Consider the following 27,840-nt stretch of genomic DNA (forward strand, 5'->3'; position numbering starts at 1 on the left):
AATGCCAAGTATGATGGGCCCTTGCGAAGTTCATCAGAGGTTTGAGGTGGGCACCCCAGTCTCTGGCAACCAGCACCCCCTGCTTCGGGGTGAGGGTTTGGCTCAGCCAACTGCCCTCCCAGCTACTCACTCCCAGCTGCATCCCACTCCCCCAGTCCATTTCTCTGGCTGGTGACTTGTTTCTAAACTCTAGAGTTCTGGGGAGCAGAGAAGCTGAGAAATCATAGGGTTGGCGGCAGCACGACAGAGTTGGAAGCAGGTAGGCTTTGGAATCCCACAGATATGCATTCGAATTCCATATCTTCCTCTTAATACCAGGATCTGGATTTTTTTATTATTATATTTTTTTATTTGTTTGTCTTTTGTCTTTTTTAGGGCAGCGCCCACGGCATATGGAGGTTTCCAGGCTAGGGATCAAATCAGAACTGCAGCTGCCCACCTACACCGCAGCCACAGCAACGTGGGATCTGAGCCGCGTCTGCGACCTGCACCACAGCTCACGGCAACGCCAGATCGTTAACCCACTGAGCAGGGCCAGGGATGGAACCTGTGTCCTCATGGATACTAGACGGGTTCGTTAACCCCTGAGCCGTGAAAGGAGCTCCTGAGGATGTGGATTTCTTAACCTCCGATATCTCCAGGGACCTTTGTTAATAGCCACCTCCCGGGGCCACTGGGAGATGAAAAGAGAAAATGATTGCTACAGGGCTTGATCCTCAAAAGTCCTTTGGCAACACCTTGCACAATCCTTACTGCAGTTCTGAAGCTCTAGATACCCTACGTATCTGCCCAGGCAACCAGGTTTTTCATAACTCTGTGGGTGGCATTCCTGACCTTAGATGATATGGGGCTGCTCCTGGTCTTTATTCTGCGTGGTGTGAAAAATCATGTATTTGGCTGCAGAAATGTTCATGTATTTGGTTACAGTGGCTGCTCAGGCCCCAGCTGAGACATTTCTTTTTCTCTTTTCTTTCTTTGATGGCAGCAGCCATGGCATATGCATGTTCCCAGGCCACAGCTGTGGTGATGCAAGATCTTTTAACCCGCTGTGCCAATGCCAGATCATTTAACCCGCTGTGCCAGGCCTGGGATTGGATCCTCACCTCCGCAGTGACCCTGGCCTCAGCAGCTGGACTCTTTAACCCACAGCAGGAACACATTTCTTAACATGCACTGTATGTACTTGCCCTCTCTGTCCCCTCTCTGAAATAAAAACTTTCTAAATTCCGAATTGCACCTGGCCCCAGAGATTCCAGAAGGAGACTGAGGACCCAGAATGGTTTCCTGACTTTCCCTTGAAGGCGTAGCTATGTGGATGAGGTCTCAACATTTAAGGCCAGAGAAATTGCCCCAACTTCCCATTCTTTTTCTTCCTCTCTCCTCACCTTCCCTAATGGAAACCCTCCTCAAAAAAGAAGCTTCTTCTGTTAATCGATGAGGAAAAGCAACAGGAGAAAAACAGGCAGGAGTTCCCCCTGTGGCTCAGTGGAAGTGAACCTGACTAGTATCCACGAGGACATGGGTTTGATCCCTGGTCCTGCTCAGAGGGTTAAGGATCCAGCGTTGAGGTGAGCTGTGGTGTAGGTTGCAGAGGTGGCTCGGATCCCAAGTTGCTGTGGCTATGGGGCAGGTCAGCAGCTACAGCTCCAAATTGACCCCTAGCCTGGAAACTTCCATATACTGCAGGTGCAGCTCTAAAATAAAAAAATAAAAATAAAAAAATAAAAGTGCAAAATGCACGGAGAGGCACTTCACAGAAGAGAAAACACCTAAGACCCCTGGACGCATGAAAAGTACCCAGCCTCACAGCCTCAGAGGAAGCAAAACCAGGTCACAGGGAGAAGCTCTTTTACAAGCGCTAGATTGTTGATAAATGGTGGTAGTACTGAGTGTTGACGAGAATGGGAGTCAGCAGGACTCTGTACCCTGCTGGGGGGGCGGAGAGGGGGCAAAGCTGGCACAACTCACTTTAGGGAGCATTTCCACAGTCGTCACTTAGAAATTCCATTCCTGAGTCACCCACACAGACACACACACACATACACACCACTGCTACGGGCTGAATTGTATCCCCAAAAAAGACATGTTGGCATCCGTAGCTCCCAGGACCTCGGACTGAACCTTATTTGGAGATTAGATCTTTACAGAGTTAAAGCGAGGTCCCTAGGGCAGGCCCCATCCAATAAGACGGGTGTCCTCATGAAAAGGGGAAATTGGGGTGCGGACATACGCACATGGAAGCAGAGATTGGGGTTTGTTTCTAGAAAACAATGAATGCCAGCAATGGCTGGTAAACCACCAGAAGCAACGAGAGAGGCATGGAAGACGTCTCCCTTGCTGCCCTGAGAAGGAAGCAACTACCCTTGACCTTGAACTCTCAGCCTCCAGAACTGGAGACAGTACATGTCTGCTGTTCATGCACAGTTTATGGGACTATGCAGCCCTGGGAAACTAAGTCACACAGCTCCCTGCCACAAAGGTTGCTTCCAGGAGGCAGGAGCTGGGGAGAGCTGGAGGCAGCTTCTAGGGAATCCTGGGAGGGAGGAGGCAGGGAGGCTGCAGGATGGGCGGGGGTGCCCTCCTTTGCCTCCAGATCACCAGTCCATATGCCCACAAGTGTTTTGTGGGACCGAGTTTCGTGGCTCTGTAGACATGGCTGGAACGGATCCTCTAGGAGTTCCCTGGTGGCTCAGTGGGTTAAGGATCCGGTGAGGTCCCTGTTGTGGCGGTGATGCAATCCCCAGCCCAGGAACTTCCACATGCCACAGGCACAGCCAAAAAAAAAAAAAAAAAAAAAAATTTCCTCTAAGATCTTCAAGGAGGGCTTTAAAGTCTATCTAGAGCACAAGAAGAGGACCTGACTTTCAGGCTGTACTTATTTGCCCTCAGAAAGACTCAGGAACTGGCCCAAGGTCCTAGAGGACATGGGGGAGCCTGGACTCACACACTCATCTCTGAGACCCCAGAATCCACGTTCTCACCACCATCCTGACAAAGACTGATCAAAACCAACACGGTGCCCCCAGCACGCCCACCTTCTCACCACCGCTGAGACGAACCGCCTGTGCCACTCCAAACCCTTACAAACGCCCGCCTTCGAGAAGGAGAGGCTGCGCTGGGCGAGGCTGCTGGGTGAGGTCTCTTTTAATGTGGCTGTTCTAACATTTTTACAATAAGGATGACTCATGTTTACACCCTGTTTGAATTTTCAGCTGGAACCGAGTGGGAGTGGCAATGAGAGATGGCCCAATTGAGACCGGCCATAATAATAACCTGGGGTGCGTGCCCCCCCAACCCCATCCCCTTGTGGCAGGGGGCCCTCAGTTTCTCCCTGGTAAAATGGGTGAGTTGGGCCGGTTAGGGGCCTGACTGCCAGAGGGGGGAGGAGGCTCTGTCACCTGGACCATCCCTGATTTTAGATGGCTGAGCAGACTGTGTGTCCCTCCCTGACAACGCAGCCCCCGCACTGTCCCCACAGCCTCCACCCATGGGTCCTTCCACCAGTTATGCAGTATTACCCAAACCAGACCAGCTTAAGAGTCAAGGTTAAATAGCATTGAATCACACAGTAAGCAAATTATTCCATTTCCAGTTCTTCAATCCTTGGGATTAAAAGTCTTGCCACGGTGCTGCCCAGCCTTTGCCACCCAACCCTTTTTCACAAGGGGACAGATGACTTAGGTTAGCCTGGCAGGCTAGGGAATGACACAGTTGTTCTGAGGCTCTTATTTGTTAACATGGATAGGTATATTCCATGCATTGACATAACATGGGTTTGGGATATATGAAACCCAGAAGATTTCTAGGTTTCAATCAACTTACTTAGGTTTACATATGGAGTCGACTATAAAAATAGTTGTTAAATAATTGTCTATACCTAAGGGCAAATCAGACCACATCCTTTTATACTTAAAACTCTCTGATGATGTTCCATTTCCTTTGGATTAATTCCAAGCCCCTACGTGATCTGTTTTTCTCAACATGTGCTCACCCCTTCAACCCCTCCACTCTCCACCCCCACCCCCGCCCGTGATCCCCTCCAGCATGTCAACCCACTCCTGCCTCAGGGCCTTTGCACCTACCATGCTCCCTGCTTCCCAATCTCGACAGGCCCAGCTCATCCCACCGATCAGCTCTCTGCTCACATGTCCTCAGAGGCCTTACCTGGATCCCCATTCCTGTCACTCTCAACCTTCCTTCCTTTGTTGTATCTCCCTTTTTGCACATACCCCACCCCGGAAATACTAATTTTTTTCCTTTTTAGGGGTGCACTTGCAGCGTACAGAAGTTCCCAGGCTAGGGGTTGAACTGGAGATGCGGCTGCCGGCCAACACCGTAGCCACAGCCACACCAGATCCGAGCTGCATCTCTGGCCTGTACTGAAGCTAGTGGCAATGCCAGATCCTTAACCCACTGAGCGAGGCCAGGGACGGAGCCTGCATCCTCATCGACTTCATGTCAGGTCTTTAACCCACTGAGCCACAGTGGGAACTCCTGAAACATTTTTTTTTTTTTTTTAAACAGGATCACCTGTTTGTCTATTTTCTCCACTAGAATGCAAGCACCTTGGCATCTGGGGCTTTGTCCCTTGTCCTCAGTGGCAGAAAACAGTGTCCAATGCATAGTGGGAACTCCACAAATGAATGTTAGCAACTGTGGCTGTGGAGGGAGGACCTGCCCAGGGAGCAGGGGGGAGCCAAGCCAGGCTCCCCAAGGAGATACGTCCAAGGGCATCAGAGGCCCAGCCTGAGGGCTCCCAGCTGGCTTCAGCACCAGCCTTGGAGACACTGAGCCTGCAGGTTCCCACCCACAGAGCTGAAGAGAAAGCCAAGTCAGCAGAGACTCCTTTAAAGAAAGATGCCGCTGCGACAGCGGCATCGAGAAGCAACGATCATAACCGGTTCAGGTCAGAATCACCCACAGCATTGTAGCCTGGGGGGTAAAGATTTGAAAGGGGCCAAAATAGTTGTGCATTTCTGTCCAGCGGAATCCCTTTGTCATACAGCAGAAATGATCCCAACCTTGTAAACCAGCCACCCTCCAAGAAAACTTAACAGAAGAATTTACACAAGACGTGCACTTATTACAAAGGAGAAGCGTGACTTTCGCTCGCAGACGTCGCCTTAGCCAAGCCCTCAAAGTCAGACCACTGGTAATGGGACGAGCTGCCACCACATCTGAGAAGGACATCATTTCTGTGGTATTCTTGCCAAAAGAGGCTCAACTCATCACGAGGAATCATCAGACACCCCCCAAGGAGCTATAGTTCCCTGTGCTTAACTGTAGAGCTGGGTCACTTTGCTGCCCAGCAGAAACCATAAAACATGGCACGTCAACTATAATAAAAAAAATCTTAAGTACAAAAAATTAAAAATAAGTAAGTAAACTACAGATGTGATCAATTCATTTGAGTAATAAAAAAATAAGTAGATAAATAAATTGAACCATACAAAAAAAAAAAAAAAAAAAAAAAAGAGCAGCGTTTTTACCAAAAAACTGGCCCATCCTGTTCAGAGAGACCCATGTGGTGAAAGAGAAAGAAGATCTGAGAAACAGTTCTCGACGAACAAAAAATGAGGAGGCCGAATGAAATGCAGCACGTGCAGTGGAATTTTCTTTTGCCTCTAAGGTGAATTGTTTTGGCATAATTGGCAGAAATCTGAAAAAAAATTCTGTGGATGGTTTTCGTAGCAATGTTAATCCCTTGATTTTGATAAGTGTGCTGTGGTTATGCAACAGAATGCCCCCATTTTTTTAAAAGACACGTCAAAGTATTTAGGAGAAAGAGACATTATGTCTACAACCTGCTCTCAAAGGAGTCAAGAAAAATGTCATAGATCAAAGATAGAGAAAACAATAAAAAATATTAACAGTCAGGAAATCTGAGTAAAGAACAGATGGAAAATCTTGGTATTATTTTTGCAGCTTCTCAGTAAGTCTGAAATTGTGCTGAAACTAATGTTTTTTGTTTTTTTTCTTTAAAAAAAAAAAAAAAAACTAAAACAGAAAGAGACTCACAGACATAGAAAACAAACTTATGGTTACCAAAGGGGAACGGAAGGGAAGGATAAATTAGGAGTTTGGGATTAACATATACATGATACTAGATATAAACTAGATAACCAACAAGGACCTACTATGTAGTGCAGGGAACTCTACTCAATATTTTGTCATAACCTATAATGGAAAAGCATCTGAAAAAGAACACACGTGTGTGTGTGTGACTGAATCACTTTGCTATACACCCGAAAGTACCACGACATTGTAATCAACTATACATCACGGGTTTTTTTAAGATGCAAAAAATAAAAAATAAAAGAACGTTTGACTGGAAAAAAACAAAAACAAAAAAGAACAACAACAACAACTAAAAAACCTGAGCGAAAAAGATAGAAGCTGAAGAGTGGGGGAACGCTGAGATGGTGGAGAGCAAGTGGCTGCAGGCAGCCAGCTCCTCGCCTTCTCAAAGCTGCCATCTCGGAGCCCAGGGTCGGCTGTGTTCATCTCAGGTCACCTCAGACCATAAGGGACCACAGCCCTCCCCTGCCGTCTCCACCTCGAGGCAGGGAGCTAAGGGCGCCCTCGGCCTCTGGGTGATGTCGGGGAGGGACCCAGGGAAGAGCCTGCAGACCTGGCTTCTCCTCCTGCTCCGTGACCTTGGGCGCATGGCTCCCCACTCTGTACCTCAGTTTCCTCCTCTGACAAATGGGTAGATGGAGGGGACTGGCAGCCCTCTGGGGACGGAGACTTGCAGCTCAAATACTGTTGTGCTATTTCTAGAATCCTCTCCAAAGGGCTCGATTCATTTGGCAGGTGTGTTTACTCTGGTTTAGCCCAAGGAAGGAGAGGAAGACAGATCTCGTTGAGCAGAATGGGGAGTAAGGCTCCTCCCTGTCCGGGACATGCTTCTCCACCTCTGCCCTGGCCCTGGCCCCACTCCCGGGCACCCCTCCTGGAAGAGACGAACACCCCAGCAAAAAATTATACCGTAGTGGAGAGAAAAAATTTCCCCCATGCCCCGTTTAGGGACAGTCAGCTGGTGGAGGTGGGTTGGTCAGTGACCAGAAAGCAACTCTGGTCCCAGTTCTGTCGGCAACTGGCTGTGTGGCTCTGGCTTTCCTAGCATCACTCTGTGCTTGTGCAAGATGGCCTGGCTTGGCTTTGAACACATCGGCTTCAGGACACAGTGGCTTCACCTCTGCCTGCACCCTGGCTCAGGGCTCAGTAGCAGGTGACTTCCAAACTGGAAGGGGGGCACTCAGATGGGATCCCCAAGACACCCTGAGAAGCTCTCAGGTTTGAGGTGCTCACTCCCTCACACAGCCTGTGTCCCCACACAGCCTAGTACCCCATCCTCTGGGTACGGACTCCCTGGGTTCTGCTGGTCTGCCCTGAGAGCCCAGCCCAGCTCAGGGTCATGATGGAGTGGTCAGGGGGTGGCCTGGAAACATATAGATCAGAATTTCTTCTTCTTCTTTTTTTTTTTTTTTTTTTTTTTTTGCCTTTCAGAGCCATACCTGCGGTATATGGAAATTCCCAGGCTAGCAGTCAAATCCGAGCTGCAGCTGCCGGCCTACATCACAGCCGCAGCAACACTGGATCCCAGCCGTGTCTGCAAACTACACCACAGCTCATGGCAACACCAGGTCCTTAACCCACTGATCGAGGCTAGGGATCAAACCCGCATCCTTGTGGATAGTAGTTGGGTCTGTAACTAGCTAAACTCTCCTAGGTCGGAACTTCTAATGAGCTCTGCCCCTCCCCATGCACAGTGGAGACCCAGGGGCACCCCCTTTGCAGGAGAAAGTAAGGGGGTCTTTTCCCATTATGGTACCCCAAGCTAGCATCTCCCAAGCCCCCACGGCCTTCAGCCCTGCCTCTCTGCCCAGGCTGGCCTCTTGGAGGCCCTTTCTGCTGCCACTTTATAGCCAAGACAGTCAAGCCGCAATAGTTTACAGAGTGGTGGGCAGAAACCCGGGCTTCCCTCCACTGTCCTCAAGAGCTCCTGTCCTGGTCGCTGGCCCAACAGCACTAGGGACTGACCTTGGGGCTTTGGCACCTGAGGAGCCCTGCATTTCCCCAAGCACTTCACAGCCAACAGCTCACGGAGCTTCATCCCAGCCCTGGGCTTGGAAGTTGCTACAAAGAGGAAGTTCCCCACGCCTGGGGGAACTGAGGCTCAGAGTGGAAGCTTGGCCAGGAAGTAGCTTCTGACCCATGAGTACCTTCAAGGTTCTTTTCTACCCAGGTTCCGTGACAGCCCAGCTACGGGTGGATGAGGTGAAAACTCCCCGGAAAACGGGGACCTTGGAGGTGGGAGATGTCCCAAACACTGTCCCAAACACTGTCCATTTTCCAGGGCTGGGAAACATCATGGATTTGGAGGCATAAAGTCTAGTTAAAGATCTGATGCCTATAGTTGTCTGTGAGCCTTGTTAAAACACAAGCCGACAGGCCCCAAATGGAGTTGCTTATGCTAAGCTTCACGTCATCGAACTTAAGATTTAATTATGGTTTTGGCTCTTCCAGAAATGGCAGTTTAAACCAGCCAATTAGGAATCTGCTGACCAGCATGAATTAGGTCCTTTGCCTGATAGACCCTAAAAGAGAGTAACTTTGCCATAACCAGCTTTTCTGCCTGGTGTAACTTCATTGCTCCCACCACCTTCTGCTTATAAACCCCTCCCTTTGCATCCGTTCTTTCTACCTGATAGATTGTATGCTGCTGATTCGAATCCATGTTTGCCCCCTTGAAAATTTCCGGGTTCCCGTTGTGGCTCAGCAGCTTAAGAACCTGACTAGTACACATGAGGATGCAGGTATGATCCCTGGTCTCTCTCAGTGGGTTAAGGATCCAGCGTCGCCTAAGGAGCTGGTGTAGGTCACAGATGTGGCTTGGATCTGGTGTTGTGAAGGCTCTGGCCTAGGGCGGCCGCTGCAGCTCTGATTCGAACCCTAGCCTGGGAACTTCCATATGCTATAGGTGTGACCATTCAAAGAAAAAATAATGATAATAAAATAAAAATTGTAATATGCCTCAGTTTATCTTTTAGCAGTCTCCTAACTGTGCCTAGGAAAAGTCACTTCACCTCTCTGAGCCTCAATCAGTAAAATGGGGCTAAAAAAAAAAAATCACACTTCAGAGGGCTGTGATGAGCCGAAGAAATGTTTATGAACTTTCAAAGTGTCGCCTGGTTGGCCTGGCCAAGCTAAACCTAAGTGGTTTGCCTGGGCCTTCAGTGGGCCTGTCTCTGTGCCTGGTGCACTCACTGCAACCTCACGACACAGCAGGATGAGCCAGCAGAAAGAAAAGAGCCTGGAGCCCAGTGCCCTTGGGAACTGGGGCCCCACCCACCCCTCAGGCCATAGGGGTTCACCTTGCTCTCCTGATTCCGCCCAAGTGGGCCCGTGTGCCTGAAATGCCTTTTTCTTTTCCCTTTAACTTTTTCTTTTGAAAGTATAGACTCACAAAGAGTTGCAGAGATAGCATAGACGCATCTCAGGCGCCCAGCTTCCCCCGATGGTGACATTTTCTGTAACCAGAGCAAATGACCAAAACCAGGAAGTAGATACCGGCACAGCACATCTATGTCACCAAGTTTGCCTGCACTCATTTTAAAAAAACAAATTCATGCCTAGGATGTCGCCATCTTTCTTTTGTATGCAAAAGCCTTCTTTTTTTTTTTTTTTTTTTCCCAGGGCCGCACCCGAGGCATATGGAAGTTTCCAGGATAGGGGTCGAGTCGAAACAGAGCTGCAGCTGCCAGCCTACACCACAGCCAGAGCAACACGGAATCCGAGCCGTCTGCAACCTACACTGCAGCTCATACCAACACTGGATCCTTAACCCCCTGAGCCAGGCCAGGGACTGAACCTGCATCGTCATGGATCCTAGCCAGGTTCATTACCACTGAGCCATGATGAGAACTCCGCAAAACCTTCGTGTCCTCTGTGTCCAGCTCCCCTGGGTCAGCGATGTCCCCTCTCCAAGAAGCTCAAGTCCTCCCTCTTCTGGTTCCCAGCTCCTAGAGACAGGGCAGCCCAGGGGTGGAGAACACGGGTTTGGGGAGATCTACAGACGTGGACTGAACCTCGGCATCAGCACCAGCCTGGGGCAAAACACAGAACTTTCTCTGTTTCTCCACCTACAAAATGTGGGTGACCGCCCCAGTGTCAGGGTAGGACAGGCTGAGCATGCCTAGGGCTTGGCGAATGTGAGTCCCCGCAGCGGGATTGCACACCCCTCTTTGTCCATCTTCCTCACACACTTTATATCTCATACCTTAGGGCCAGCACAGAGCCTGGCACACAGCAGGTGCTAAATAAAGGTGGGTAGCTGGACACCCTGCCAGACAAGTTTTCCTTTAGCTCATGTCTCTCTCTCTCTTTTTTTCTTTTTAGGGCTGCACCTGCAGCATATGGAAGTTCCCAGGCTAAGGGTCAAATTGGAGCTATAGCCACCATCCTACACCACAGCCACAGCAATGCCAGATGCTGAGCGAGGCCCGGAATCGAACCCGCATCCTCGTGGATACTAGCCAGCTTCTTAACCCACTGAGCCACAACGGGCACTCCCATGGTGTCTCTTTAACTTCACTTGGTTCATTCCTGGCCTGGGTAGGCAGTGTGAGTGCACGGCAAACCCATGAAGGCTGGGCCTTGGTGAGGGAGGTGGCCCATATGCTCCCATCTGTCCCTGAGCGGTCTTCCAGGGCCCTAGGACCCCAGAGACAACCTCAGGGCTGTCCCTGGACACAGCGTGGAGGCTGCAAGCCTGGGAGGGTATGACATCTTGGGGACAGGCCTCAGGCTTAGAGGGAGCCCTGAGGGCAGCCAGCCAGAGGCCAGGCCAGGCACTTTTTCCTGCGGAAAGAACACAGAGCTGTCCGTCAGGAGACCGCAGCTCAAGGGCTGGCACTTACAGCTCCAGACTTCAGACAGGCCTCGGCCTCACAAACCCTCGGTTTCCTCACATACACAACGGGGCCGTCCTGTGGGTTAATGTGTTTGTTATGCAAACAGCATTGTGTTAGCCTCAAAATTGTGTATTCGTGTATGTGCGACCTTGGTCCTGGCTGTGTAACATTTGTAAGCTCACATCTATGTGGTCACTGACATGGCACCAAATACCACATGTCTGACCTAAACGGAATATCATTGTTTCCATGATGCTTTTATTCTTCACCATCACGACCACAACGGTGATGTACAATGGCTTTATCTTTGAGGTGGAGAGATAAATTTTTATTTTCTCTGAAATAAATGCACTTGCACTTTTTTTTTTTTTTTTTTTTTTTTTGGCTTTTTGGGGATGTGCCCAAGGCATATGGAGGTTCCCAGGCTAGGAGACGAATCAGAGCTACAGCTGCCAGCCTACACCACAGCAATGCAGGATCCAAGACTTGTCCGTAAACTACACCACAGCTCATGGCAACACCAGATCCTTAACCCACTGAACGAGGCCAGGGATCAAACCCACAACCTCATGGCTCCTAGTCAGATTTGTTTCTGCTGCACCACAAGGGGAACTCCCGTGCTTGCACTTTAAAACATCAAGGAAGAGGATTAAGCCAATTGTTGGGTAGGGTGGTGGCTTTAGCGAACTCTGACAGAGGGTCTGGAGAACACAGTGCTTGGGGACAGCAAGGGATCTGGGGATTCTAGCCCCACTGGGGTCTGCTCGTTCTGGGCGGAGCACCTGGCATGGGTTTTAGTGGTGGTCCAGGCAAGGGGAGGGTGGGCCCCATACCAGGGGTGGTCCTTCCCTCTAGGCCTCTGTCCCGAAGATTTAGCTGGGGCCACCTGCTTATTCCCCAGGATGAGACAGCTGGGGGCCCAATTTAATTCTCGAGCCTTCTGACAAGAAATGACACTGGCTCAGAGCAGACCTTGATAAATGCAGACTGAATGAAGGAGGCAGCATTTCTCCCTCGTTCTAGATCCCTCTGGACTCATCTACGTTTGGCTCAACGTGCCGGCCCCAGCACCTTAGAAGCTGCCTTGTCCCCTGTTACCACCATGGTGACGGCCATGCTCACTGTCCCCACCGGTCGTTGACTCGTGACCAGAGAGACAGACTAAGCTAGGAGAAACAGGCAGCTGCCTGCCATACGCTATTCATGTACCTGTGAGCTGGAATCTGGCCAGGCAGGAAGATTGTGGGAAAGATTAAAAAAAAAAAAATGATAGTAAACATTTGTTTCATTTAATCCAATCAAGTGGCAAAACCCTGTGGGTTGGAGGGAGACAGAAAAGATTCAAAACTTGGATGGTGCGTTGAGGGAGCAGCCCCATCAGAGGGCACTGGCTTTCTGCCAGCAGCATGAGACAGTTGTTGTGTCTTCTATTTTGGCAAAACAGCAACAAACAAAGCTGTCCTCATCTCGGGCTACGGAGATGAAAAGTCCAAGCTGCTCAGGATCAGCCACGCTACTGCAACGGCACCATGCTTTTGTCCTTGGGAAGTGGCTTTAAAGCCCAGGGTAATTAGAATTTTAACAACAGAGGTGATGAAATAAACAAACACCCACAGTATTTGCCCCTTTTTGCTAAGTTGGTTCAAGTCCGGTGTGTTTGTGTTTAAAGTCCTGTATTGTCATGTTTAAGAACTTTGGCCGGGGGAGGGAGCGGGATGGACTGGGAGTTTGGGGCTGGTAGATGCAAACTATTACATTTAGAATAGAAAAGCAAGGAGGTCTTGCTGTACAGCACAGGGAACCAGATCCAGTCTCTTGGGATAGAACATGATGGAAGATAATATGAGAAAAAGAATGTGTGTATATGTATGTATGATTGGGTCACTGTGCTGTGCAGCAGAAATTGTTGCAAGACTGTCGATCAACTATACTCTAATAAAAATAAAATAAAACTTAAAAAAAAATTCTGTCCACTAGAGTTTCTCATGTTTGTGATCAAGTAATAGACCCTAGTTGAAATTTTAAGCTGAAAAATTTAAGAGAATTCGACAATGTCTCTAAACATAATGAGACTACTTAAGAGAACTTAACATTCATTTTGTTTATAAGCTAGTTTTTTAGATCTATAAGCATTCTTTGAAATTCTGGGGAAGGCTGTGTTCCTTAGAGGTCTACGAAGCATTTATAAGAAAAGCAAATTCGTGAGACACAGTTTTTGAAGGCCTGGGCCCACTGGGTTTCCCCTTTGCCTGGCAAAGCAATAAAGCTATTCTTTTCTAAAAAAAAGAAAGAAAGAAAGAAAGAGAGAGAGAGAGAGAGAGAGAGAGAGAAAGAAGGAAAGAAAGAAAGAAAGAAAGAAAGAAAGAAAGAAAGAAAGAAAGAAAGAAAGAAAGAAAGAAAGAAAGAAAGAAAGAAAGAGAAGGAAAGAAAGAAAGAAAGAAAGAAAGAAAGAAAGAAAGAAAGAAAGAAAGAAAGAAAGAAAGAAAGAAAGAAAGAAAAAGAAAAGGAGAAAGAGAGAAAAGAAAGAGAGAAAGAAAGAAAATCAAATTCATAAAATTTGAAAATGTAGTTTAGAAAATCTAAGGCAGTACTATCCATTATAAATGTCATGTGAGCTATACTGGTCATTTTAAATTTTCTAGTAGTCACGTTTCTAAAAAGTAAAAAGGAATAGGTAAACCTAAGTGTAACAATGACATTTATTTAACCCAACATACCCAAGATGTTACCATTTCACAGTGTGATACATATAAAAGTTATTAACATTCTTAACATTCTTTTTTTGAACCATCCTCAAAATCTCCTGTGTATTTTTCATTCCTAACACATCTCAGTTCAGACAACCACATTGCAAATGGCCCGTTCTCGTGGCAGCCAGACTGGACATCACGGATCTAAGGGACTTTTCTGTGTTACATCTGAAAGTGGTATTTATTATTTAAGGAGGTTTACTCTCTTCAGCCTGACTCGCTGAATTATTAATAAAAGACCTCTTGAGAGCCATTGTGAAAAATGACTAGAAGTATAAATAAAAGGAGACTTATATACCGAACTTACAAGGTAAGGGAAAAAATAAATTTTTAAAAATTTGCTAACTTAAAAAATTATTTTTTTTAAACTAAGACAAGAAGAGTCCCATCTTTATTTATTTATTATTATTATATTATTTTTACCGAGCCCTCAGCATGCAGAAGTTCCCAGGCCAGAGATCAAATCCGAGCAACTGCAGCGACAATGCTGAATCCTTAACTGATAGGCCGCCAGGGAACTCCCAAGAAACTATTTTTTAAAGTAAGCACAAATAGCCTTTTCCGCGTAGACACCAGCGGCCCTTGAGGGCCTCGCCAACCACAGTCCAGAGCAAATTCAAGTCACCGATCTCAGCTCGGCCCTGATGGGATGGCCTAGTTCTTTGGCCTGGCATCGCATGCAGAGTGTCAGATCTGACCCAGCCCTTAAAGATTGCCCAAAGCATCCCATTCCACCGAAACTGAGTCCAGAGCCGAGAAGCACCACCACAAGGCAATTAGAGGCAAAGCCTCAGCAACCTGATGGTCTCCCGACCCGCCCCACCCCACCCTACCCAGTCAGGGGCTTTGAGCTCTCTCTGCTTCTCTAGCCCCACTTGGCTGATCAGGAAACTGAGACAGAACTGGAGGGCAGGCTGGGGGGTGGGTGGACACACAGGTCCCGTACCCAGACCTCTAGGGAGCACCAGCAGAGACTTGGGAAGCGTGGCTCTCTAGGCCCTGGTTTCTGCCCTGGTCGCTCAACAGCATAAACCAAGGCCCACCCGGAATCCAGGCCAGCCTGGCCAGAGACACAGCTGTTAGAGACCCAGGAGGGAACCTGGAGCTGGGCCTTTATTTATTCATTTATTTTCCCTCCTTTTTTTTTCCTTTTCTTTTTAGGGCCGAGGCAAATAGAAGTTCCTGGACTAGGGGTTGAATCAGAAATGCAGCTGCCAGCCTACACCGCAGCCACAGCAATGCCAGATCCGAGCCAAGTCTGTGACCTACACCGCAGCTCATGGCAACCCCAGATCCTTAACCCACTGAGCAAGGCTGGGGATGGGACCCGCATCCTCCTGGATCCTAGTTGGGTTCATAACCCACTGAGCCCCAAGGGGAACTCCTGGAGCTGGGACTTTAAAGAGGAGCAGAAGAGGGGAGCCCCCCGAACTCCAAAGATCCGTGGTCAGGTCCACCAGGGCCCAGGATGGCACAGCCTGGTAACCCTCCCAGGCCACCCGCAGCCCTTGGGGTGAAGGCCCTGGAACTCCCTCATGGGCCTCATTCTCCCAGCTCCCTTTCCCTCCCCCCTCTTCTCTGCTGTTTTCCTTTTCTTTTCTCAAGGTCCCTTCTGCTCAGATGCACCTCCTGCCCTGCCGTATTTCTCAGCACTAAGGATGTACACCCTGGGCCTTAGGAGCCTTAAGGGGGCAGCATTTAAAGTCATTACATTGCTCAGCAGAGGAAACTTTTCCCACTCACAGGGCTTTGCGTGCCCCTGAGAAGTCACGAAGAAAACAGTCATTTGGAGGCAGGATGTCTTTTGAGAGCAGGCAGATTCAGGCTCCAGGACCACGGCCGCATTGCTTTCAACATCTTGCTACCTCGTCATAGGAATTTTCACCGCCATTTATTTTTACGCTTATGTTTGCCTTGTATTGTGGCAAATGATGTCAGTTTTCCACTTGTAATTGTGACAAACTTTCCTTTCAACCCTCCACCGATATTAGTACCAGGAGAGTCAATGGATTACAAAGGCAATTGTAAAAACACGAAGTGAATAACTACTTGGGGAGCGGAGTGGGTCAGGCAGAGACAAGGCCAAGGGTAGGGAACTCGAAGGGACCTTGGGCCCAGGGGCCCCTCCACCTCACAGGCCCTTCTGCCTCCATTCAGGCATCGTTCAAGGCCAGATCCCCGGGCCCAGTGGCCAGCCTCAGACCTTCAGACTCAGATTAATGCTGAGCTGAGGCTGCCCGCAGGCCTCATGGAGAGCAGAGAATGGAGATACGGAGCGAGGGGCACACTCTCTGACTATCTGTCTGTCCAGCTCAGGGGCAGAAGGCGGCAGTGTTCCAGGAGCCCCTGACAGAGCGAAAGAGGCAAGTCCCTCTTCCAGGGACCCACTCGAAGCCAAAGCTGCACCCATTCCCGCTCCCAGAGCTACATGGCTTTCCCTGAACCAGAGAGGAGTCAGGAGGCTCACAGCACATACCTCTAGACAGATGGAGGCAGAGATGAGAGGCCCCTTCCCCACAGCACCCCCCGCCCCGAGCACTCCCAGTCCTTTTGGCGAGCTCGGCACCCCTCCTCATGGGGCCTTCCTGGGTCTCTCACCCACCAAACTGAAAGCACTTGGCATCTCCACTGCCAGGTGCCCCCAGACTCCCCAGCCCACCCAAAATTCTGTTTCCACACTCATCTCCCCATCCCTCAAATGTGAGGGCCCAGAGCAGCAGGGTCTCCTGGCCAGCTCCTCCCTGCTTAGACCCCTCACTCTACAGGGGCCAACATGAGCATCGGATTGGCACAGCCTGGCACCCAAACCTTCCAGCCACCTGACGCCTGGCCCAGGTCCAGAGGTGCCTTGGCCCCGGTCCTGAGGGTGCCTTGGCCCCTAGAGGGGCTCAGGATTGGGGAGGAGCTGGCCCTCAAGAGCCTCTCTGGTCATCTGGGTCCTGAACAACCCCAACTGGCTGCGCCAGAGCCACCAGCGGCCAGCTGTCCCCAACTCTGCTTGGTTTCCCTGAATTCTGCTTCAGGACAGCTCTGCTGTAAATGGTACAAGCCTAGTGAACCCAGAGCCTCAGCTTTGGGCTTGAGAATGCAACCCTCAGTGTGGTCCCACCTCTCTGGAAGGCAAACGGTTCCTTCCTGACAGTTGGCAAGAAATAGGGGTGAAAGGGGGGGTGGTTCCTGAGCCTACGGGCGGAAGGCATCTCCCGCCTCAGGCCATGGGAGCCCCTTGTTAAGACACCCCACAAGCTGTGTGCACTATCTGACCCTCAGGGCTCCTCTTGGCCTTGTCCAGGCATAGCCTCAGCCCCTCGTGGGGGGCCCCTGTACCCTCTCCGGGCCCCGACAGCTGTTGGCACAGTCGGGCCCACCCTGGTACCAGGGGACAGTCTTGGCTAAAAGCCTCCAGAAAGGGGAGTGTGAGAAAAGAACCAGAGAGGGGGCCAAGAGGGCAGGTCCCCGGCCGCTCCCGCAGGAGGGGCAGGAGGTGGGGAGGGGGCTACCTGAGAGGGTTGCCGCCAGCAATCCAGCCACTGCGAAGAAAAGACTCATGCCTGGCGCCATCTCCGACTGCTATGCGTGCCCGCTGGTGGGAAGCAGCATCCTAGGGCCAGGAGCTGGACAGGACCCTGAGTGCCCCTCACACCCGCTCTGCCCTGGGCTGCTCCCCGTGTGAATGTCTTTCTCTGCAGGAGAAAGCACCCCCTCTGCACGCATGCGGCCAAGCCCAGCCTCTGCGCCTCTCGCGCCTCTGTGCTCTGCTTGTGGTTTTGGTCTCCAGGAAGCCAGGCTGGTACTATAGGTGAGGAGGGCCCAGCTGCCTCGACTGTGAGCCCACCATGCCTGGCTGAAGCCCAAGAGTCAGAGTCATACACACACACTTCAGGGTCTCCTAAAAAAAAAGGGACGTGGAGGGGGCAGGCCTCATTCCTGGAGAACTGGCACACAGTAAGCAGGTGCTCCGACCGTACAGAGTGGAAGAGTGAATGAGTGACCCACTGTTGATCCTCTTCCAGGGGATCTGGCTCTCATGGGATCGAATCCCAAGCTTTACCTTGTCCTTCAGTGCAAAGATGGCTGGGAACGAGGAGAGGAGGGCGTGGCCTTGCACTTTCAAATGGGAGGGCTTCGGGAAGGGTCTGAGAGATGGTTTTCTGCCATCCTCTTCTGCAGGCCGCCCCATCCCCAGAGGTGGCACTGAAAGCTCCCGTTACCCCCCTACCCCTGGGTCCTGGGCTGGGCATTCATTCCTCTGTGGGGGGTGGGGGGGAAGGCGCAGGAGCTGGGCCCAGAAGGATGAGCACGATTTCAACAGGCAGCGATGGGCTAGAAGCAGCAACAGGAGCTGAGAGGCAGAGGGCTTTGCAAGGGCAGAGGCAGGCAGCCCAGAGCTGGTCAGGAAAGGCTGAGTTGTCCAGTTGGGCTGCAGTGGACACGGGGAAGGAGGCAGAGATTAAGTGTATTTCATTCACCACAGTGCTCCCTACGGGGACTCAGTCGATGCCAAATGAATGTTGTTGAGTGACGAAGGAACAGATCCCTTAATTTGGTTGTCCAAACAGAACCCTTGGAGTTGAGTCCAAAGGAGACTGGATCTTTCCTTCCCCATTACGACGCCATTTCTCCAATTCACCTGGCTTGACCTGATGCTTCCCTCGTTCTGGTTTGTCTTCATCTCCCCACCTGTGGGATGGGGCGGGGTGGGGGGGCGGTCCTGAAGCTGCAGGTTTTGGAGCCTCAGGGAACCAGCACCCCACCCCCACCCCCTCTGGTAAACCCTACCCAGCCCTGCAGGGTGGATGACGTTCTGGCACCAGCTGAGGCTGCCCTCTTGTGGAAGGATCTGGTAGCACAGGCAGCAGATGGGCACCTCCAGCCTCCATTTTCAACTCTATTCAGCAGCAAGTTCACTCTAAAGCCATCTTGGTTTGGGGGCTCTGGAGGAAGAGAGGAAACCCCATCCCCGCCCTTAAGGAACAGGTAGTTCACAAGTGCAGGTGACCAACAGCAGGCCAGGGCAAAATGAACACAATGGGCAGTCTCCTGCTGTGAGCAGTGTCCTGGGAGTCACACATTTGATGGGGCAGGAAAGAGGGCTAGACTTCTGTTTCTGGCAGCACAGCAGATGGAACATGCGGAAAAGTCCTCTGGAAACAAAACACGCAGGCTCACACAAAGTTGCATAAAAATATTTTAAAACAGGAGTTCCTGTGGTGGCACAGCAGAAATGAATCCGACTAGGAACCATGAGGTTGCGGGTTCGATCCCTGGCCTCGCTCAGTGGGTTAAGGATCTGGTGTTGCTGTGAACTGTGGTGTAGGTCGCAGACACAGCTCAGATCTGGCGTGGCTGTGGCTGTGGTGCAGGCTGGCAGCTACAGCTCCGATTCGACCCCTAGCCTGGGAATCTCCATATGCCGCAGGTGCGGCCCTAAAAGGACAAAAGACAAAAAAAAAAAAAAAAAAAAAAAAAAAAATTTAAAACATCTTTAGACATGGCTAGCACAGGTGGCAAGAGATTAAAGACAATTATCAGAGGCCAAAAATGACATGATAGAACACATCCAAAAAGATCACTGAGCTGAAGCAGAGGTTGTTGGCCTGCAGATCCCAGGTGGCCAAGAATTTCAGTTTAACGGGAATGAAGTGAAAACCAGAATCAGGAACCTCCCACTTAAAGCAAGACAGGAAAAGGTATGCCCACAGTGGATGACCTAGGACAGAAAAGCCCCTGTAAGGGAGCTGACCCAGAACCTACTAGGCTCACCTGGACCCTGAGTGGAAGCAAAAGGAATGTCAACCCTGAATTCCCCAAACCACCAGGAGGCCCCCACATGGGCCTGGAGATGGAATTCACAGCACAAAATAAACAAAAAAAAACAAACAAACAAACAGGAGAACTTAAAGAAATGCAGCCAGTCATTTCCTAGGCACTTGGCAGAAACAAATGGGAAAATCCTCTCTGGAGTAACATACCTTAAACTGAGGCCTCAAAGAATCCCCACCGAAAAGGTTCCCAGGAACATGAGTTCACATGCCAAGAAAAACCAAAATTATAAAATGCAAGACACAAGGGTATTAGACAGAGTCTCTAGAGAAACAGAACTAGTAGGATTATGCATATGTGTATGTATATGTATGTGTGTGTGTATCATACACACACGTACAAATATTTATTAGATTTATTATAAGGGTTGGCTCATGTGATTTTGGAGGCTAAGAAGTCCCAAGAGCTCAGCTGGGAAGCTGCACACTCAGGAGAGCTGGTGATGTACTTTTAGTCTAAGTCTGAAAGTCTGAGAACCAATAGAGCTGACGGTGTAAGTTCCAGTCTGAGTCTTGAGTCCATAAGCAGGAGAAGATCAGTGTCCCAGATCAGAGACAAGCAGAGAGAGACAATTATCTCCGACTCAGCCCTTCTGGGTCCATTCAGACCTTCCGTGGGTTCAACAAGGACCCCCTCCCCCGACACTGGAGAGGGCAACCTGCTTTGCTCAGTCTATCAATGCAAATGTGACTTTCATCCAGAAACACTCACTTGAAATAATGTTTAACCAGATAGCTGGGCACCCTATGGCCCAGTCAAGTTGGCATATAAAATTAACTATCACCACAAGACATTTTAAGTGAGGATTACATGTAGCAGTAAACCATAGACTCAATCCTGCAAAAACTTTGGATGTTAGAATTAAGGTATACATAATATAAAATAAGGATGTGTCATATACCTAAAGAACTAAAAGTTGGTCATCAAAAGTATAGAAAATGTATGAGACTATTTAAGTGATTAGGAAGATTTGGGGAAAAAATAGTACTTTTATAAATGAAAAATATAGTCCTCCAAACTAGCAATCCAATGGACAGATCAAACAGCAGAATAATATGGCAGCAGAGAGAACTTGTGAGCTAGAAATCCATTTGAAGAATTTATGCAAAATGCAGCATCAAGAGACAAAGCGATGGAAAATACAAAACAGAGGTTAAGAGACATAGAAGATGGAACAAGGACTTGAGTAGATCTGAACAGAAAATTTCCAGAATTGATGAAAGACGCAATCCTCAAATCCTGGAAGCTCCCCTAACTCACACTTGCTAAATAAAAAGAAATCTACACCAAACACCTAAGGTAGCAAAATCAATAGAGAGGAGATGAACTATAAAGTAGACAGACAGCTAATTTCTTCATGTCAATAATTGAAGCCAGAGGACAGTGGAACAGCATCTCAAAGGGCTAAGAGAAAAATGTCTGTTGAATACATTTTAAGAATGGGGTTGAATAGACATATTTTCAGATAAAAATTGAAAGCATTTACAACAGAGCCTCACAAAAGGAATTCCTAAAAGATGTTCTTCAAGGACAGTAAAAACAACCCTAGAAAGAAAGTATAAGATTCAAGTAGGAATAGAGATCCAAGGAATATGTGAATATGGAGATAAATTAAATAAGCACTGGTGGTATAAAACAATTGCAAGAATGTCTAATTAGTTGGGTTAGGGAAAAAAAAGATAAAGAACCAGGAACTTGGCTGTACAGCAGAAATAGACAGAACTTTGTAAATCAACTATAACAAAAATTTTATTTTTTTTTGTTTAATTTAATTTAATTTTTTGCTTTTTAGGGCCGCACCCATGGCATATGGAAGTTCCCAGACTAGAAGTAGGATCGGAGCTGCAGTTGCCAGCCTATACCACAGCCACAGCAACTCAGGATCCAAGCCTCAACTGCAAACTACACTACAGCTCATGGCAACTCCAGATCCTTGACCCACTGAGCAAGGCCATGGATCACACACACTTGCTCATGGATACTAGTCAGATTTGCTTCCGCTGCACCACAATGGGAACTCCAAATTTGTTTTTAAAGATAAAGAACCAGGAAATTATAACAAATGATTTGGTAAGTAATGATTAGAATTTAAAAGGTCTATTATTTGCAGAAGCACAAAATTTTAACTAGCTTCTGACTTTGCTAAATTAATTGTGTATGTTAACTTAGCAGAGCAATTAGTGGAGAACGCCTCCTATAAAACCAAAAAAGGAAGGGAAAAGAAATGAAATAAGAAAGGCAGCACAAACAGAAGGATGGGTAGGTTCCAGCAGTTAGAGGCAGGTATAGGCTGGTGAGAGGGGTGCTCCTGGCAGAGCACACAGGGTAAGTAGAGGCAGGATGGCATGGTGGAAGCATCTTGGGGAACTGATATGATACATCTGAAACAGCCCATATTTCATGGACAAGGAGCCCTGAACAGGAAGCTGGAAGGTGTACCCAGCTGGGTCCCCAAATCTAAGTGTTCATTTTTATAACTCTTGGAGCCAGGACTTTTTGAATTCAGTTTGCAAGAACACCTTGTGTTTCTTTGCCTCCTGTGGACAACTCAGGCATTTTTTGTCCACGCTGTATCTTTCTCCTGACCGGAAGGAAGGGAGGTCCTGGAACTGCACTCCTGGTGAAGCAACATAGGGGATAGTCTAATGCTGATGCTGGAGTTCCCCTGTGGCTCAGTGGGTTAAGGATCTGGTGTTGTCACAGCAGTGGCGTGGGTCCTTGCTGTGGCATGGGTTCCATCCCTGGCCCTGGAACTTCCATATGCCATAGGCGTGGTCAAAATGATAATAATAATAATGCTGATTGATACTTAGTGAGCGCTTCCTATTGTGCTAAATGCTCTACATGGGCTTTCCCTCCCTCACTTCTCACAACAACCCAACTAAATGGGCACCATCCTTAACACAGCCTTGCAGATAAGGAAACAGAAGTTAGGGAGGTGTTTGCTCAAGATCTCACAGCTGAGATGTGGTAGGGCCAGTCTTTGAACTCAGTCTGTCTAACCCAAGAGCCTGAGCTCTAAACAAAGGCAATTCAGCCTAGCTGGGGGAGGGGGAGTCCTCACCTAGACAACGGCAAAGACTGGCTGAAACAGGGCACCTCTGCCAGGAAAGCCTCTGGCTCTAGGGGACTCTGCACTCTGGACAAGCCCTGCTTCCAGCCCAAGTCAAGCCCACTCCTCAGTCTTGAGTCCTGAGATGCCTCTATCCTGACCACAATCCTCAAACGAGCCACAGTCAACCTTTGCCTCTCCTGAGGTCCAGCGTTTTCTACCACAGTCCAAATATTCAGCCCCTAAATGTACGTACATCAACCCTCATCACTTAGTCACTCATTCAAACAACTTCTTCAGGTGTTCTAGGTACTGGGGATTCAGCAATGAATAAAACAGACCCCCCCCATTTTTTTTTAATAAAGCCTTTTTTTTTGTTTTTATAAAGTTCACCTTTTAGTGGTTAAGTCTCGTAATAGACAGTAAACAAAATGAATGAGTAGATTATATGGAGGAAATGCATAGCACTGAGGAAGGGAGGTTAGGAGTTCCAGGAAGGGGTGACAATTTTAGACAGAGTAGTATCTAAGCCTGCCCCCACCCCCCAAATAGAGCCTTGCTTGCAGGTAGGTTATTTGGGCATCTGATCCCAGGGAGAGGGGAACGAGAAGGCGTGAAAGAGGAAAAGGAGGAACGTCAGTGGAAGGATGCACCGTTGAGTTGGCCACACTATGTGCAACGAGGGTTCAATCTCAGGTTCATGAGTGGTTCTCAGAAATGTCCACCGCATGGGTCCCCTCCATTCCTGCCACCCACTGCACTGGCACCGGTGTGGCCAAAGGAAAGACCCTGGAAACCGTCACAGGAAAAGCCACCAGGCCCCCTTGATTGTTGGAAGTCTCCCTGTGTACACCTTCTCTGCAAGGTATTAACCGAAGACAAAGCTCTGCAGGCTGTGTGCCCACTTCCGGAGACCCGTCCCCATGCCTCTACCTCCAGCATCCTTGTCTCTGATTTTCCAGGCTTGCTCCTGCCAGGTTGCCGCCCAGGAGTCCATGTATATCCTCCAGCCACTTTTCCTTCACGGGCCGTGGTACTCTCGCATCTCAGCCCGCTGGGAGCACTTGCCTTCCTCATCGTCCTTTAGAATCACCTCTAAGTGAGGCTGTAGTGCAGCTTCTGTCCATTTTTTTTTCTTTTGTCCTTTTAGGGCCACACCCACAGCATATGAAAGTTCCTAGGCTGGGGGTCAAATTGGAGCTGCAGGCCTATGCCACAGCCACAGCCACGCCAGATCCAAGCCGAGTGTGTGACCTACACAGCAGCTCATGGCAACACTGGATCCTTAACCCACTGAGGGAGGCCAGGGATCCAACCCGCGTCCTTATGGGTACTCGTTGGGTTTGTTACGGCCGAGCCACAATGGGAACTCCTTCTGTCCATTTCTAATTAGTAACAACCTATCATGCGGTGCCATTTGGGAACCAGGCCTGAGGTTTCCTTCCTCCAACAGGAATGTCTCCCTTGTGGTCAGAGGTGTGAGTTAAAAGAGAAACATGGAAACAACAGAGCTGGGGACCTTTGCTTTATGTGACTTATATGCACTTCGGGACCTATTTGGGCCTGAAGCTGTACGGTGAGTCGCTGCTACCCTCTTCCTGGATCTTACAACCTGGTGTGTATAATCATACCCAGATCAGGACTTATCCTCAGGCACAGTCTCTGCCAGGGCCCAGGAGCTTGCCAGGAGATGACTTTCAAACGACAAGTGGCACTATGTGGCAGGGGTTGTAGAGTTGCTCCAGGACCCTAAAGGCTTGTGCTGCAAATCCTTTTCTTTTTAAGGGCCACACTGCAGCATATGGATGTTCCCAGGTTTGGGGTCGAATCAGAGCTGCAGCTGCCAGCCTACGCCACAGCCACAGTAACACGGGATCTAAGCCCCATCTGTGACCTACCCCAAAGCTTTCAGCAACTCTGGACTCTTAACTCACTGAGTGAGGCCAGGGATCAGACCTGCATTCTCATGGATACCAGTGGGGTTTTTAACATGCTGAGCCACGACAGAAACTCCCTGCAAAATCTCCTCCTTTAGAGCCTTCCAGAGATGCCACACAGCATCCTTAGCCATCTTGGTGTCTCTGGCTCCGATTAAACTACGTGAGTCTTATGGCCAGGAGGGCACAGTGGTTTGCACTCTGCTTGGACCTGCTGCAAGCACCTTCTCTTCTCTTACTCTGAGTCCCACTCAGAATGGGTTAAATAGTCAGTACAGAATCCTCAAAAATGACATACATTCCAAAGTCCAAGCAGCCCCACCATGTACTTAGTGGTAGGGGATGTAAGGTGTAAAAAAGCTTATTCTTTACCCCGGAAGGGGTCCCAGCACACCCCAGACGTTTGGACTGCCCCCCAATCTTCCTCAATAGGGCAGCCACCTAAATCTTTGTGGGGTTTACCTCCCATCTTTCAGCACAAATAGGGCAGCAGCTCTCAACCTTTTTGGCCGCAAGCCCTCTTCACATTCTTAGAAACTATCAAGAGGAGTTCCCGTGGTGGCACAGCAAAAATGAATCCGACTAGTATCCATCAGGACGCAGGTTTGATCCCTGGCCTCACTCTGTGAGATAAGGATCCAGCATTGCCGTGAGCTGTGGTATAAGTTGCCGATGAGGCTCGGATCTGGCATTGCTGTGGGCTGGAAGCTGCATTTCCGATTTGACCCCTAGCCTAAGAACTTCCATATGCCGTGGGTGTGGCCCTGAAAAGAAAAAAGAAGAGGAAGGGAGGAAGGGAAGACAAAAGAACCAAGAAAGAAAGAAAGGAAGAAGAAAGAAAGGAAGGAAGAAAAATTATCAAGGACCCCCAGGAACCGTTGTTTATGTGAATTATAGCTATCCATATTTACCATGATAGAAATTAAACTGAGAATTTAAAATAATTATATAATTCATTTAAAAATAACGACAATAATTTCATTGCATGTCAACATAAATAAAGCTTTTCATGAAAACTTGATACATATATGCTACCTCCCCCCAGTTATTGGGAAGGGTAGCACTGCATTACATGCTTAAAAATGTCTCTAATATCTGACTTTATCACAAACCCTTGGATTCTCCTATCTCTTCTTCATTCAATCTGCTGCGAGATATTGTTTTGGATGAAGTATATGGGAAAAAATCTGGCCTCGTGATACGCAGTTGGAAGAAGAAGGAGGATTTTAATAGCCTTTTAAGGTAATTTTAGTCTTCTCCTACAAAACTTGACAAGTGATAGTTTCTAAAGGTTAGATGCAATATGGGATCCAAAATAACATTAGTGAACATTAAGGCACAGTTAAACTAAAATCCATTGGTCTGTCTTGCACTTTGAATGGATCTTTTATCCATGCATGATTTTGAAATAACATGCCCTGGTCCTTCTGGAACATACTAATTCATAGAGTTATATAGATATTCCAGATGTTGACATATTATGCAATGTAAAAAAAAAATCACATTCATTAATATCATCTCTGATCCCATCAGGAAACTAAGTATTGGGAGGCTGTCAAGATCACTGTGGCAAAGACTAGTTCCTAAAATTCCAATTTTCCCTGAAAAGCTCCAATGTCATCACTGGCAACAAATATTATCGGTTATTTTCTTTGAAGTGGCACGCTCGCTTCATTGATTTTCAAAAAACTCTCTGCCAAATCCTTAAGTCAGAATAAGCATAGTTTCAAGTAAAGTTGATGTTCCATGAAGGAAAAAAAAATCAACTAGTTCAGATGGCAAATCAAAGACAATCGCACAATTGCTCTTCCTGGAGCCAACCACTGTACTGCAATATTCAGCAGAAGTGTTTTATGCTCACTCTTCATTTTGCCACACAGAATATTAAAAATCTGTGTAGGCAAAAATTGTGATTCAATAGTAATGATTTCGACTGCTTGCTTAAGGATGTTCTTAAGTGAAACTAGCAAAAAAAATTTTTTTTCTATTTTTACTCTGAGTGCATGGGGGTGAAGAATTCAAGAATTCTACCAGTAGGAGTGGATTAAAAATCCGACAGCAGTGGCTCGGGTCGCTGCAGAACTGTGGGTTTGATCCCCAGCCCAGAGCAGTGGGTTAAAGGATCTGGGATCTCAACTGTGGCTTGGATTCAATCCCTGGCCCAGGGAATGTCCATATGGTGTGGGTACAGCCATTAAAAAAAAAAAAGAAGAAGAAGAAGAAGGATTCTACTAGTAGAATTTAATGCCCCTGTTTTTGTTCATGCTAAGACACCAGTAGTTTTTCCTATCATTGCTTTTGTACCAGGCAAATTACGAATCCACACTTTTTAAAATTTTTCTCTTTTTAGGGCCGCACCTGTGGCATATGGAAGTTCCCAGGCTAGGGGTTAAATTTGAGCTGTAGCAGCTGGCCACAGCCACAGCCACAGCCACACCAGATCTGAGCCACATCTGTGACTTATGCTGAAGCTTGCAGCAATGCCGGATCCTTAACCCACAGAGCAAGTACTGGGATCGAACCCACATCATCATGGATGCTAAGTTGGATTCTTAACCTGCTGAGCCACTAAGGAACTTCTGTCTCCAAACTTTTACGAAAATAGTTTTGACCTCATCGATCCCTGGAAGGGTGTTAGGGACCCATTAGTGTTCCCTGGACCTCACTTTGAGAACTGCTGGGAAGGATGCTCAAAATTGAAAACCAGCATCTTGAATATCCTAGCTCTTCTCCTAAGCTCCGAGGGTGACAGAGAAGTCCTCTCAGAGGAGCAGCCTTATGGAGATTTGACAACCAGGAGGAGCTGCCCAATTGTCTTTCCCACGGGCAGGATTTCAAGGCCATTCCCCCTTCCTGATCACTGCCCAGTGAATTTTGAAAAGTGGTACCCACTGAAGCCTACTCTCCATATTGGGCCTGATCAGCCTAGAGTCGAACATGACCACCAAGGCTCTTTTTTTTTTTTTTTTTGTCCTACTAGCACTAAGCCACATCATCCTGGGCCTTTCTAGATGGGTCTGGGATTCCAAGAAGAGACTCCTACAACCTGGTGTCTCTCACCTGGCAGAGGACTGTCAGGAAGTCCTGGGAGAAGCCACTGCCACCAGCCATCCCCAGCTTGCAGGCCAGGGCCGTCCCTGCCTTTCTCATGTCCACCAGCAGCTGCAGCTCGATGCTTAGGTGAAAAGCTCCTTCACCAGCCTCCAAGGGGGGAATATGCAGGGACACTTCGTGCATCGCCACACTAGACACTGTGGGGGAGGTGGGGGGAGAGGCGGCCACCACTTGGCTCCATGTGGGCCCAGAGTTGCCAGACTCTCCCCAATTTCAAGAGCACCCAGAAGTCCTGGGTTTCTTTTTTT

At 48.6% G+C, this 27,840-nt stretch overlaps 1 protein-coding gene across 7 annotated transcripts in view; it reads right to left on the reverse strand.

The window, feature by feature from the left end:
- CD6 (CD6 molecule) overlaps positions 1-17,423 on the reverse strand; it is a 45,989-nt gene extending 28,566 nt beyond the window's left edge. For 3 of the 7 annotated variants that reach the window (XM_021082963.1, XM_005660836.3, XM_005660835.3), the window contains exon 1: positions 17,167-17,400. In XM_021082963.1, the coding sequence (XP_020938622.1) occupies positions 17,167-17,227 (61 nt within the window). In that variant the 5' untranslated portion in view covers positions 17,228-17,400. Of the gene's footprint in view, positions 1-17,166 lie in introns of all 7 variants that reach the window. The other 4 variants (XM_005660834.3, XM_005660833.3, XM_021082962.1 and 1 more) reach the window with 4 other exon arrangements.

Source organism: Sus scrofa, chromosome 2, assembly GCF_000003025.6.
Source record: "Sus scrofa isolate TJ Tabasco breed Duroc chromosome 2, Sscrofa11.1, whole genome shotgun sequence".
NCBI lineage: Eukaryota > Metazoa > Chordata > Mammalia > Artiodactyla > Suidae > Sus > Sus scrofa.